The sequence below is a fragment of the Pelodiscus sinensis genome, chromosome 24 (assembly GCF_052426305.1).
Source record: "Pelodiscus sinensis isolate ZL-2025 chromosome 24, ASM5242630v1, whole genome shotgun sequence".
NCBI lineage: Eukaryota > Metazoa > Chordata > Testudines > Trionychidae > Pelodiscus > Pelodiscus sinensis.
The window spans coordinates 25,888,318-25,903,375 of record NC_143075.1 but is presented as its reverse complement, the minus strand read 5'-3'; the positions used below and the strand labels follow the sequence as shown (position 1 = coordinate 25,903,375).

At 49.7% G+C, this 15,058-nt stretch overlaps 1 protein-coding gene across 11 annotated transcripts in view; it reads left to right on the top strand.

Moving 5' to 3' along the window:
* Window positions 1–15,058, top strand: part of KIF17 (kinesin family member 17) — a 149,569-nt gene that overhangs the window by 61,761 nt on the left and 72,750 nt on the right. For all 11 annotated transcript variants that reach the window (XR_016347804.1, XM_075906578.2, XM_075906577.2 and 8 more), the window contains 2 exons: window positions 12,017–12,164; window positions 12,918–13,012. Coding sequence is in view for 10 of the 11 variants with exons in the window: in XM_075906578.2 (XP_075762693.2) it covers window positions 12,017–12,164; window positions 12,918–13,012 (243 nt within the window). In the remaining variant the exon portion in view is untranslated. The remainder of the gene's footprint in view (window positions 1–12,016; window positions 12,165–12,917; window positions 13,013–15,058) is intronic.

Sequence of the window (15,058 nt, the reverse complement as noted above, 5' to 3'; positions counted from 1 at the left end):
CACTGAACCAATACCAGGTAACTAGGAACAAAGAAAACAAATGTTTATTATCAAAACAAAACTACAGTTGTGAGCATAATCAAGGGCCTAGATGAAAAAGAGCCACCAATTGATTTAGATACTTGGGAAGAAAAGTCCTTGGGTTAAAAGCTTCCATTACAAAAAGGAGAGAGAAAACACTTTAAATAGCTCAGACATCAAACCCAAATTCCCAAACCATAAAACAGTAAAACCTGACAGACTATCTGAACTTTGCCCTACTTACACATTGTGAGAAATCTTTTGTTGGAGAGAGATGTGCCTCCCAGCTCCCTGTTACTTGGAAGAAAACGCTCTGACTCAGACAAAGGAGGGCAAAGATAAAAATTCCTTTGTCCCAGTTTGAAATCCCCACGTGCATTGCTATTGGCTGACCAGATACCTGGCTAGGGACAGGAGACATAGTTAATCCTTTAGTCACCAGATGCTGGTCAGCTTTCCTGATTATGACACGCCCCCTCCCAAATCACAGATGGTGCTAGACAGCTTTGGGCCACACTGGCTGTGATTTCTTCTTGGAGGTCTGGGATAAAACATAGTTCATAAGTACATTCACACTTGGAATACATGCAAATCAAGCAAAACCCTTCCACATCTGTGGAGTACCATGACTGACATACAGAGAGAGTCCTAAGTACATGAGTCTGGAAATGCCTCTCGGGAGTGGGCATCAGCTACTTTGTTAGAGGCTTCTTAAATGTGTTGTACCTCAAAGTCAAAGTCTTGGAGAGCTAAACTCCACCGAAGGACTTTCTTGTTGGTCGTTTTGACTGAATGAAGCCACTGAAGAGCAGAATTGTCAGTTTGCAGATGAAAACGTCACCTCCACACATACGGTCTTAGCTTCTCTAGCTAAGCACTGCATAGCACTCCTTCTCGGAGACAGACCGGTGACTTTCTCTTTAAGACAATTTTTTGCTGAGAAACACGACAGGGTAAAGTTCTTGATCTGATCCTTTCTGCATCAAAACTGCCCCACACCCCGCTCAGACGTATCTGTGGTGACAACAAAAGGCTTGTCATAGACTGAGGCCCTCAGCACAGGGTCAGACATAAGGGCAGCCTTAAGCTAGTTAAAAGCTTCCTGGAACTTGTCAGTCATTTGACCCCGTTAGGTTGTCTTTTTCTGGTATCCCAGACCCTTGTTCTGCCCACTATCCCATAGTTTAGGGGCTGCAGTAGAAGACTCACTCACCTTGTTTCAGCGTTTGGCCTTTTGTCCCTCAGCAAAACAACAGAGTGTTGGGCCCTTGCCCCGGACCAGTCAGGGCTGAGTAAAAAAAATCCTTCTCTGGCCTCTTGGGGATATGAGCCTCTCATCTTCCCCTGCAGCCTTTAGCAGGGCTGGTGTTGCTCCTTGCTCAGCTTCTCTGAATCTCCATATCGTTTGTTTTGTTTTGTTCCGTTCCGTCTCGTCCTCTCCAAACTCCTTCTCCACTCTCTACACCCTCCCGCACAGGGAGGGTTTTTAAAATGGTCTCATGGCAGCCTGAATCAGCTTCAGCTGGGCCTTAATTGATTGGTGGCAGCCCTGTCTCAGCTGCCCCTCATTAACCAGGGCAGTTGCTGTTCCTTTTGTAAGAGGGGCCTCTCTCCCCTTCTACCAAGCCCTTTATCCTGCTCTGTCACACTGGTTAGATCTGTTAGTGGTGCACCGATCTCACTGTAATATGGTACAAATCGCCTGTAATACCCGGCCAAGCCTAAGGATTGGGCCTGTTTTTTTTTACTTAGGGACAGGCCAGTTTAGGATAGCCTGTACCTTAGCCTGTAGCCTCCCTTATGTGTTGGAAGACAGCTCGGAGGTGTTCTAGGTGTTCTGCTCATGAATCAGAGAATACGGCCACATCGTCCAGATAGGCCACTGCAAATTCTCCAAATCCGGCTAATAGAATGTCCACAACACTTTGGAAGGTTACAGGCTCATTGTGCAGCCCGAAAGAAAGAACATTAAACTCCTACAGTCCTGCGTATGTAGTGAAGGCTGATTTTTTCCTTTGGCTGCTTCCTCAAGAGATACCTGCCAGTACCCCTTGGTTAAGTCTAGGATGGAGATGAACTGGGCACGCCCCAATTTCTCCAGTAGCTCATCTGTGCATGGCATGGGGTAGTTGTCTGGGCGAGTTACAGCATTTAGCTTACGGTAGTCCATGCAAAAGTGGATTTCCCCATCCGGTTTGGGAACTAGGACCACTGGAGAAGCCCATGCACTCTCCGAAGTGCGAATTATACCCATCTCTAGCACGTCCTTGATCTCCCTCTCTATAGCCGCCTTGGCTGAAGAAGCCGAAGTAGGGTTGGGCCCTGACAGGACAAGCATCACTTGTGTCAATGGAGTGAAATGCCCGTTCAGTCTGTCCCAGGGTGGCTGAGAACACTGGGGTGAACTGGGTGCACAGATGCATGATCTGCCGTCACTACTCATGACCAAGGTTCAGGGAGAGGCTTACCTCTTCTACTCTGCGCTTGCTTTTCCCATCGTAGCAGGCTTTCTCAGGCCACTCTGCGTCCTCTTTCTCCTGGGCTGTTACCTGAAGAACCTTGACTTCTTGGGAATAAAAGGTCTTTAAAGAGTTGACATGATAGACCTTAGGCTTAAGGTCAGGGTCAGGGAATGCTATGAGGTAATTCACCGTCCCTAGGCGCTCTTGGACTGTGAATGGTCCATCCCAGGATGCTTCCATTTTATTTGCCTTGAGTGCCTTCAGTACCATGACTTGCTCACCTACCTTGCAGGGCCGTTCTTGAAGGAACAGAAGTTTGACACTGCATAGATCCAAGCACAAGGGTTTATTAAGCACAGTGCTAGTGGAGTATCACTTTGCTTATTTTGGATCAGTGAAACTGCCAAACAATGGATTTCTATAGATTACATAGGGTGGCAATGGGCGGAGAGAAGTGATGGGGTGGGAGTTCCCGAGCCCCTGGATAGGTTCTAGCAGCAAGGCATAATGAGCATAATAAGCCAATCTAAAAGATTACATCATTGCTCCACCCATAGCTCAGGTTATCATGTTTGCTATTACACAGGTGTTATCCCTCAAACTTTTCCTCTTACAAGATGTCAGCTAAATCGTGATTTCAGGTCCATAAAAATGACGGTGGCCCACAAGTATATTCCTAGAGAGTCTTAAAGCAAAAAGAACAGTAAACAGTACACAGCAATGACCAGTGTGTATAGTTTATCAGTGCATCCTCTTGAGCTCGGGTTGACATCTGTGAAGGAAAATGCCATCACTCAGGCTGACGTGCTAGCCCTCTCCCTGAACTCTGGTTGGCATTCAGGAAGTATGAACTTGTTATCTCTTTCTGAATCACAGAATCTCAGAGGCCCCTCTCTGAATTACATGCCCGTAACTCATGATAAGTCCTCAATTACTGCTTCCCATCTGGGGTTGTGCTGTCTTAGCTTGTTTATGGCTGATTAAACAAACATGTCTGTTTCTTGCTTATCTCAACTTTTCATTAGCCATGTATTGTCCATTGTTAACTAGGCCTCATGCTTCAGATCAGGCCCGTGGAGTCTGGGCATATGTGAAACATTCTTAACAGAGACTGTGGTCAAGATCTTACATACATATTATTGGGATTTTGGTCTTTCAGTTCTCTGGCATGTTTATCATACCAGGCCTTTTGCTCTTGCTAACCATCCTGCAAGTTCTTCTTTGAGTAGTGTCCCCGTGGGTGCTCCACTGTAGGTGAAGGGTCGCCCTGAGCCTCAGATTGGAGCTTTCTATAGCAGTTTCCCCTGTTGAGCCACGCATGCCCAGGAGGCGTCTCGAGCCCTTCCCGCCTCCTGAGGAGCGTGACTCAACCCCCTCCCTTTCAGTTCCTCTTTAACTGCCCTCGTCAGCAGACGGAGCAAACAGGAGCTCCCTGTCAGACTCTCTGACTACTTTTCTCTCCCTAGTTTAGTCATAGTTCTTTCCCCTGTTATCCCAAGTTACTTTTCCTTGTTTCTTTCAAAAAAAAAAAAACCCCAAAACCTAGTAATAAGAAGAATACACTTACCTAAATTCCCCGTCAGGGGGCTTGAACCCATCTTAAACCGGGACTCTGAGGTACCGGTGTTCTCACAGCTGTTCAACACAGGAAAGAAAGAAGAGACTTTAAAAAAAAAAAAAACAACACGGAGACTGACGACAACAGTAACAGCCAAATAAATACATAGAACAAGCTCAAAGAGGAGAGAACCGGCCATGTCCGGCTCCTCAGGCTTTAAAAAATGCGACCAATGCCGGGATCCTATGCCGGCTTCAGATGGGCATTCAAAGTGCATTCGCTGTTTGGGGGAATCTCACTCTCCCCACAGCTGCACTCATTGCAATTCACTCACGGCGAGAGCCAGGAAGGACCGAGAGCTCCGCCTGAGAATGATCTTATTTGAAAAGGCTTTACAGCCCGCTGGGGAACAGGTGGCAACGCGACAAGAGCCTCCCCCACCCTCCAGGAGTGAGCCGAGGGGCAGACCCTCACCATCCCGCTCTTTACCAGCCTCTTCCTCTCCAAAACATGGAGGAGAGGCACACCAGAGCGGGAGGACCCCTGCCACGAAGGCTTCGGGGCGATCCTCCCACTCCGCACCGGCATCGGGGCGCGCTACGGCTGAGCGGCCCCGGGAGCGCTCCAAGCAGCCGGCACGGCAAGAAAAGCCGGCGCCGAAGCAAACCGCGGTGCCGCTTCAAATCGCGGCACCGCTCTCAGCCCCGACGCTGCCTCAAGCTTCGGCGGCGCCGAAAGCCGCAGCACAGCTTAAAGCTGCGGTGCCGACTAAAGCCACAGCACCGCAGCAGAGTGAGTCACAGCCTCCTAAGCGCCCGGCACCAGCTTCAACTAAGCAGCATGATGCTGCACTAACGCTGCCAGCGCAACCAGACAGGCAGCCAGATGAGACTGCTATGGATCAGCCTCAGCAGGAAACTCACTCACACAGCAGCCTTTACGATCAGTGCCTGCCTTCCACATCTTACTCACCTGGGAAGTCCCCATCAAGGCTATCCCCTCCCAGGTCTACGCCACTCTTATCCGGCCAAGACTCTCCTCTTCCTGACGATGACCACCACACGTCTTATTCCTCGAGGCACGCATCACCTAGGCAGTCTCGCTTTCATCATTACAGGGCTCCACCACAACAGAACCCATGGCACCCATACTGGCCTTACCCACCCCCACTTTATCCACCACAATGGGGACCCTGGGAACACTGGGAGTCATGTGGACAACGCTCCCCAACTCACTCCACTCCATCTCAGAGAAGCTTATCTCGACCGCAGCCCCTACCTCCAGCAACTCTTTCGGATGAAGAGGAGGACCGAATCTCTGACAATGAATCAGACAGTCATTCAATAAATGTCACACATTCTGATGCTCCCGATACACTATCAGATGAAGCCATAGTACCATCAGATTCTGCACCAATTGATGACCTAAAACAGTTCCAGGATCTATTCAAGAGGGTAGCAACAAGCCAGAATGTTTCCCTGCAAGAGGTGCAGAAGAAACAGTACCAATTGCTAAAAAATCTCCATCCTACATTACATAGCAAGATTGCCCTGCCTATAGACGAGGCAATAATGGAGACCTTGGAAGACCTCTGGAAAACACCTGCATCCATTAAACCAACTAATAAAAGAATCGACAGGAAGTACTTTGTCCCATCAAAAGACAACGACTTTCTCTTTACACACCCACAACCTAATTCATTAGTCGTAGACTCAGCACAACAACGTGCAAAGCTCCCACAATACAAGTTGGGCAACGCAGACAAGGACCACAAAAAGTTGGACTCTTTTGGCAAGAAGGTATACTCCTCTTCCACCCTACAACTCAGAATATCGAACTACTCAGCTCTTTTAGCAAATCATGACTTTGACAATTACTCGAAACTAGGAGAACTGGTGCCACATCTCCCTGAGTCCAAAAGATCCATCTTGAAAACAATAGTTCATGAGGGCCATATGATCGCCCGCACTGCTCTCCAAACCGCAATGGATGTTGCTGACACCGCAGCCCGAATTACAGCTACAGCGGTGGTCATGCATAGAGCTTCTTGGCTCCAGTCTTCAGGAGTTCCCTGCGATCTCCAGCCTAAAGTGGAAGATCTGCCATTCGACAAGCAAAAGCTATTTGCAGCTACTACAGACGAAATGCTCCGTAACAGCAAAAATTCCAAGTCCACACTTCGCACGTTGGGCATGTACACGCCGCCCTATAGACGTGGACGATACACCCCATATAACTCATACAACCGATACCGATATGGGCAATACAATAGACCACAGAGGCCCTATGAAGACACTAGACCAAGGCAACAAGGTCCCAGAAGGCACCACAACCAGGCCCGCCCACCAACTACCCAACCATCTAAACAACAAATTTGAAGATTTGGTCGAGGGCCTGCAACACCTCTCTTATGATCTACCACGACTTCAACATGGCCATCTATTCACCCACCGTTTGCGGCCATTCCTTCCTCAATGGGAATCCATAACATCGGACCGCTGGGTTTTAGAGATAATTCGAGTGGGCCACACCATCCCATTTACCTCTATCCTCCCTACCCTTCCCCCATCCCGTCCCTCTTCAGGGACCACTCTCACGAAACCCCTCTGAAACAAGAAATCGATCGACTCCTTCTCATCGGAGCAGTAGAAAGGGTACCCCGAGAGTTCCACGGGAGAGGGTTTTACTCAAACTATTTCTTAACCGAAAAATGAACAGGGGGTTGGAGACCTATATTGGACCTCCGCAAACTGAACAAGTTTCTCAAGAAACAGCATTTCAAGATGGTCACACTCTCCACAATCATTCCTGCGCTAGATCAAGAGGACTGGTTTGCAGCCCTCGACCTCCAAGATGCCTATTTCCATGTAACCATCCACCCCTCCCACAGATGCTACCTACGCTTCATGTTGGGACCAGACCACTTCCAGTACAGGGTTCTTCCCTTCGGCCTCTCATCAGCCCTGAGGGTATTTTCAAAGGTACTGGCGGTCGTGACGGCGTATCTCAGACGACAAAATGTCATCATATTTCCCTATCTAGACGACTGCCTTCTAAAGGGACTCTCGTACGCCGAAACGGCCTCTGTGATACATACGACCACAACCCTCCTCAGTCATCTAGGCCTTCTAATCAACCAAGACAAGTCAACACGGCACCCGGTTCAAGATATAGAGTTCATTGGCGCACGCCTGGACTCAGTTACAGCCCGGGCATACCTACCTCAGCAACGTTTTGCAACTATGCAAGAAATTATAAACGGGATGATTACAGTTCCTACCACCACGGTACTTACATGCCTCCGACTAATGGGGCACATGGCTTCCACCACCTACGTAGTCCACCATGCTCGTCTGCACTTTCGATGTTTTCAACTCTGGATTTTAACCGTTTATATCCCATCACGACACCCTTGAAACAAAACGGTTACTATCCCACCAGACGTGCTGGCATTCTTACAATGGTGGACAGCACCAAACAATCTTCTGACGGGGGTTCCATTCCAACAAACCGAACCCACTATCCAAATCACCATAGATGCTTCCCTGCTTGGCTGGGGGGCACATATGGACAGTCACGAAGCTCAAGGCAGGTGGTCCCCAAACGACACACTCTTACATATCAATCTCCTCGAACTGAGGGCAGTAAGGAATGCCTGTGCACACTTTGCCTCTGACATCGCCAATCAGACAGTCCGCATCCTAACGGACAACATCTGCACGATGTTCTACATAAACAGACAGGGTGGAGCCCGCTCCCGCTCCTTATGCACGGAGGCTATTCGCCTGTGGAACTCGTGCATCCGCAACCAAGTCACCCTTATAGCATCCTACTTGCCCGGAGTGAACAACATCAAAGCGGGCTCACTCAGCCGAAACTTCACCTCGGACCACGAATGGGAGTTATATACGGAGGTGACAAACTCAATTTTCCACCAGTAGGGATGGCCATTGATAGACCTCTTTGCTTCTACCCAGAACACCAAATGCCCCCAATTCTGCTCATGAGCGAGACTTGGCAAACACTCTTTGGGGGATGCCTTCCTGATCAAATGGACAGCCCCCCTACACTACACCTTTCCTCCCATACTGCTCATCCCAAGAGTTCTGCGCAAGATCCTGAGAGACAAAGCCCTAGTCATCCTGATTGCGCCATCATGGCCTCGCCAAACCTGGTACCCATACCTTCACAGGCTAGCGGTCCAGCCTCCCTACCCGCTACTGTACCGGATAGACCTACTATCTCAGGACAACGGCAAGATATTGCATCCACAACTCAATACCCTGCATCTTCAGGCATGGCTTTTCTCTGGTTCTCGGAGGTAGAAGATCGCTGCTCCCAGCGAGTAAAAGACATCCTCCTCCACAGCAGGAGACAGTCTACTCAGAAAACTTACCAACAGAAATGGACACGTTTCTGTCACTGGTGTCAGCGAGCCAAAGTGGAGCTCCGTGCCTCACCACTAGATAGCATCCTAGACTACATTCTGGACCTTAAAGCATCAGGACTCTCAATCTCCTCCCTAAGAGTACACCTCTCTGCAATAGCAGCATTTCATACATCAGTAGATGACTTCTCCATTTGTAACCATCCTATTACAAAAAGATTCCTCAAGGGACTCCAGAATGTGTATCCACCACATAGGGCCCCACCCCCTCTGTGGGACCTAAATCTTGTTTTGAACTGCCTCACCAGACCTCCCTTTGAGCCACTGGCAACAGTGCCACTTCCTTTCCTTTTTATGAAGGTCTGTTTCCTCTTAGCCATCACCTCAGTCAGGAGGGTGAGCGAACTCGGAGCATTAATGTCAGAGCCTTCTTACACAGTTTTCACAAAGGATAGGGTCATACTTAGACCCCACCCTACATTTTTGCCAAAGGTTTGTACAGAATTCCATCTCAACGAACCGATCGTGTTACCTACCTTTTTCCCAAAACTGCATTCATCGCAGACAGATGCCAGCCTGCACACTTTGGACATCCGGAGGGCTCTGGCCTTCTTCCTAGAAAGAACAAAACCATTTCGTAAATCTGAAAGACTTTTTATCTCCATTGCTGAATGATCCAAAGGGACACCAATATCAACGCAACGAATCTCAAAGTGGATATTGACATGCATAATTAAGTGCCACTCTCTGGGCAATAGACCGCTGCTATGCCCACCACGAGCGCATTCTACTCGAGCCACGGCTGCTTCAACAGCCTTTCTGGGCAATGTCCCCTTAAGAGACATTTACCAGGCAGCAACATGGTCTTCAGATCATACCTTTGCTAAACATTACGCTATTCTTCCACAACTTAAGAGTGACTCAGCAGTTGCCACGGCAGTGCTCTCCACCACTGCCAAGCATTGACTCCGGCTCCCTCCAGCCATATTCTGGATACTGCTTTGTAGTCACCTACAGTGGAGCACCCACGGGGACACTACTCGAAGAAGAAAAGGGAGTTACTCACCTTGTGCAGTAACGAGTGTTCTTCGAGATGTGTGTCCCCGTGGGTGCTCCACGACCCTCCCTGCCTCCCCTCTGCTCGGAGTCGAAATTGCTCGGGCGGAGACGAGGAACTGAAAGGGAGGGGGTTGAGTCACGCTCCTCAGGAGGCGGGAAGAGCTCGAGACGCCTCCTGGGCATGCGTGGCTCAACAGGGGAAACTGCTATACAAAGCTCCGATCTGAGGCTCAGGGCGACCCTCTACCTACAGTGGAGCACCCACGGGGACACCCATCTCGAAGAACACTCGTTACTGCACAAGGTGAGTAACTCCCTTTTTTGTTTTGATAATAAAAAATTGGGAGGCGGGGGTTGCTAATTAACCAGAATTGGTTGATAGTTGTGTCCTTAGGACTCAATGCCTAGTTACAAGGGCAGAGTCCATCATTGCCTGTGGATTCCCTCTGGTTTTCCCAACTCCAAGCAAAACAGAGGTTGGGGCGGCGGGGGGAGTGTTTTACCTTTAGGGAGGGAATTTCCCAAGTGATCTCTTTCCTGATTTTCTTGAAATTCCTTGGATGGTGGCAGCGGGTCCCCCAAAATCTGGGTATTGGATTTTGGGGGAAAGTTTTTGTACCAGAGCCTGTACAGGCAAGGTTTTGGAGTGCTCTTGTATGCCCCCAATTTCTGCATTCATCATGCAGAACAGAGTGGGGAACAGCCTTGACACCTGGCTTTGTGCTGCTTCCGGAAGTGGTCACTATGTGGCCACATGCTTCTGCATGGTGTGCACGGTCCATAGGCGCTGCTCCTGCAACTCCCACTGGCTGCAGATTCCTTCAGTTCCTGGAGCTCCGAAGAGCCATTCAGACTTTTAATGGCCTGGCAACCCTCGCTTCCCACACAGCAAGGCATGCCAGACTCACAGTGGGGCTCTGAGCCTTGAGGCTTCTTGCCATAGGCTGGATGAAATTAAACAGTAGCCAGGAACCTAGTGACAGGCTGTAAGTGCCCAATCCATGCCTTTTTGGCAGACTGGGCAGAGAGATCAGAGGTGAAAGTGCTAGAGGTAGTGAGCTCTTCTCCCATTCTTAAAGAAGTTTCCGCCAAGGCAGGTAGCGTTACCAGGTGGCTTAAAAAAAAATACTGGATACACTTGATCTCAGATGGGCGGGGGGAGGGACACCGGCCGGCAGGGGAGCGGGGCTGGCCGGGAGGATGTGTGAGTGTGTGTGGGGAAACCGGCTGGCAGGAAGCAGGTCTGGCTGGGAGGGGGTCAGGGAAGATCGGGAGGAGGAGGGGGAAAGAACCGACCGCCAGGAAGCAGGGTTGGCCAGGATGGGATTGGGGGGAGTGGGGCTGGCTGGGGAGACAGTGGGGGGAAAGAATCAGCTGGTGGGGAGTGGGACTGACCCAGGCGCACTCAGATCTCGGGGCGCTACCCATCCAGTGCCCGGTCCCGGTGAAGCACAAGCGAGTCCAGCCCCAGGGATTCCCTCCTGGCCCCCTTTCCCCCCCACATAGTTGCGTATGTCTGTTATTTTCTTAACTTTTTTCCCGAACAGAACCCTCAAATACCGGACTGTCTGGTTCAAAACCGGACACCTGGCAACCCTAAAGGCAGGGGTGGGCAAAAGGGCCTCCATGGGCCGGATCCAGTCCACCAAGTGAGTTGATCCGACCCACAGAGGCCCTGCTGCTCCCCCCTCCTGCCCCCAGGCCAATCAGGCCTGGGTGTAGGGGGAGTGTGCATAGTGTCCTCATGCCCTGCCCCTGCCCTGCAAGGAGTGCGTGGCACTTAGAAGCACTGCACACTCCTAGCAGGGTGGAAGGATGTTCCTTGCAGGGCGGGGACAGGGCGGGAGGAGACTTTGCGCACTCGCCTTTGCCCCTGCTCTTAGGCCAATCAGGGCTTGGAGGCACCTGAAGTCTACTCCTGCCCTGCGAAGGGCTCAGCACTTAAAGTCACTTGACTCTAAGCACAGCGCTCCCTTGCAGGGCGGGGGCTGCAAGAGACTTACATTGCTCCCCATCCCAGGCCCTGATTGACCTGGAGGCAGCAGGGGGGAGTACATGAAGTCTCTTCCCACCACCATAGGCACAGGTACCTAGAGGGAACCGCCAGCTGCTCGGAACAGTTGGCGGTTCTCTTTCGGGGGCGGGAGGCAAAGACTTTGTGTGCTCCCCAACCCCAGACCAATCAGGGCCTGTGGGTGGGAAAGCAGGAAGTATTCTGACCCTGCCCTTTTGGGGCGGCCCAGGGCCACTTCAAAAATTTCTGAAGTGGCCCCCAGTCAAAAATTATTTTCCACTCCTGCTCCAAAGCCTGGTTGAGTCATGCTGGCATCACTGCAGTGCATCAACTCTTCGTGGCCGGTAGATACAACATTTATCCATTTAAAACAGAGTGGAAAATTACTGTGAAAACAGATCTGTTAATTGAATGCAAGGGAAGTGACAAGCAGCCCCGAGTGAGTGGGGATGGTCAGAAGCAGACCATTGCAATATGCCATGCCAAACTGTCCATGTCCTCGTTATGTCTTTTAGGAGTATGAGGCGAGGCTGGCCCAGCTGAAGGCAGACTATGAAGCTGAGCAGGAGTCGCGCGCCCGACTTGAGGAGGACATCAATACCATGCGAACTTCCTACAACCTCAAGCTGTCCAGTCTGGAGGAAAACCTTAGGAAAGAAGCAGGTAGGAACAGGGAAAATCTATAGAAGTCTTATCTCTGGAAGGGAGGAGACCAAAGAGCAGAGAGGATGTAACCCAGTGGACTAACAACTGTATTCAATAGAACTTTACAGTTTGGGCCACCACAATAGCACTTAGCTTCAATAAAATATTTGAACTGCAAAGATGACAGGTTCCATCAAGCATTGCTGTACAGTAAGCTACTTGGTTTGGCACAAGCTACACTACTGTGCACAATATGCATCAATCTTCTCCATTATATGTGAATTAGGTGTGCCCCTTCAACGCTTGGTCAGTAGTCAACATGGCCTGTCAACTAGGCAAAGTTTGGGGATTCCTGTGAGAATTGCGACTTGCTGCAGCCATGCTATAGTATTATCCTTATTTGTTTTCAGTGCTGCTTAGGAGCAAGTTGAGCTAGCTACTGACTGTACCCCAAAGAGTTCACTATAGTAGTTCTCTTACCCGTGTTCACAGTAGTTGATTGACTCAGACATTTTATAACTCAAAATGATGATTTTTCTTTGATCATAAACCCCCATCCCTAGAGACATAGTTTTATCATCCTTGGGGAAAACTTCTGTATTCATGCAGGATGGTATCTGGGTCTCATGGTTTCTCCTGAACAGGGTGGGGTGGCAAATGGCAGCTGTTTTGCGCACTAATATGTTAGCACAAATATTGGGTGATATTTTCATGCTGTAGTCCTGCAGAGCTCATAGCTAAAAGTTCAGGGTGTTTTCTCCTGTGTTCCAGATGCTGTCCTGAGGGTTGAAACCCTCCCTGACCAGGCACCTTTGTCTTCAGGCCTTGTTGTCACCATCACAGAAACAGAACAAGTGTCCACCAAGGTACTCATCAGAACAATGCTACTTATTGGACAAAAGGAACAAATCTAGCTGCCTGTCCACTATGTCTATGAGGTTCATGAATACTCATTGAAGGATATATTTATCTAGCCATGGTGCAGCTGCTCCTGGGGTGGAACATGGCAGCTGTTTAACAGTGCATAGCAGAACTAGTAGCATAAGAAATTAAGAATCACACAGCCAATTGAAAATATACAGGGAAATAGAGCTTTCCCAGTGCCAAAACCAGATTCCAAGCATTACCATATCCCTGAGGGTAATGTGACAATCTTAGTGGCTTGTGCTGCAGTGGAAAGTAGCAAAATGACGTTCTTCAGCGAGTGGTGTCCCTGTGGGTGCTCCAGGTCTCAGTGGGTATGTCTAGACTACATGGCTCTGTTGCCATGTTTACTAGACATACCCAAATGAAGCGGCGATTTAAATAATCGCTACTTCATTTAAATTAAAATGGCGGCTGCGCTGAGCCGATCAGCTGTTTGTCGGCTCAGCACGCTAGTCTGGAAGCTCCGTGGTCGACATCAAAGGCATTTGTCGACTGCCCCGGTAAACCTTATCCCACGAGGCATAATGGGATGATCGACAAATACCTTTGATGTTAACCGCAGAGTGTCCAGACTAGTGCGCTGAGCAGAACAAACAGCTGATCGGCTCAGCGCAGCAGCCATTTTAATTTAAATGAAGCGGCGATTATTTAAATTGCTGCTTCGTTTAGGTATGTCTAGTAAACTAATCTACATGGCTCTGGTGACAGAGCCATGTAGTCTAGATATACCCACTGAGACCTGAGTGGAGCACCCACAGGGACACCACTCGCTGAAGAACGTCATTTTGCTACTTTTCAATGCAGCACAAGCCACTAAGATTGTCACATTACCCTCATGGATATGGTAATGCTTGGAATCTGGTTTTGGCACTGGGTATCAGTGTATCTTTGCACTGCCGATCAGAGGTTTTTGGTGAGCAGTGCCCCTTGCGCCACACCTACGCACCCAGCATCTTGCACCCCTGCCGTTCATCGAGTGCGTGCGCAGCATGAGCCCCGTCAGTTCATTTTCTACCATCCTTGGCTGAAGACAGAGTCAGAACAGTGCTCTTCTTCCCAGCAGAAAAACAAGAAAAACCTTTTCCTCATAATTTAGTCAATTATAGTTAGCTTTAACGTATAGTGTTAAAAAAAAGCAAGCACCACCGCGGCGGCTTTTCTTCTTCTACATGCCGGGTTCCCCCGGCTTTAAAAGATGCAACTCATGCCGAGACTCAGTGCCTATTTCTGGTGGCCAGGCCTCATTTGTTAAATACCTGGGAGAGTCTCATGCAGCACACAAGAGCCCTCACTGTCAGAACATGACAGCCAGAGCCAGAAAAGACTACAAAATGCGGCTTAAAAACCTCCTCTGGGAGAAGGTCCTACAACCTACGCAGGACAAACCTGAGGACATACGGGGACAGCAGAAGCCTGCTGACAGGGCTGCTTCACCACTCCGCAAAGGCTCACAAGACTCATAGGCTTCCTCGGCATGCTCATGCCCAGAGCCTCTTGTTCCCCGGTGCCACCAGTCTCTGGCAACGCAAGTCTGAACTAGCCAGGAAAGCTGAGTCAGAACCTAAGCGCACCACACCAGTCGGTGCTGCTAAGGCAGCAGCACCCACAAAGCCGCATATGCCACCACCACCAGCTCCTACAAGTGCCTCTACGGTGCCTGAACAAACTGGTTAGACCGAACTTGATTACGTTCTGGTACTTCAGCATAAGAAAGCACTGCACAAGATGCAGCACTTACAAAAATCTCCTCAGGCAGGCACACTGCTCACATCAGGAGCTTGCTCACCACGCTCCTCAGTGGTCTCTCATACCCAGGGGCACACTTATATTCCAGAAAGGGTTCCCCACTCTCCTACGCTGCTTTCACCAAGAACTGATTATGGCAGCAGGCATAGGAGCAGATTTTCATCATGCCATTCATCTCCGTCCAGGTTAATGGCCTCCTGGAATTCATATCGGGATCATTCCCTACAACACCACCCCAT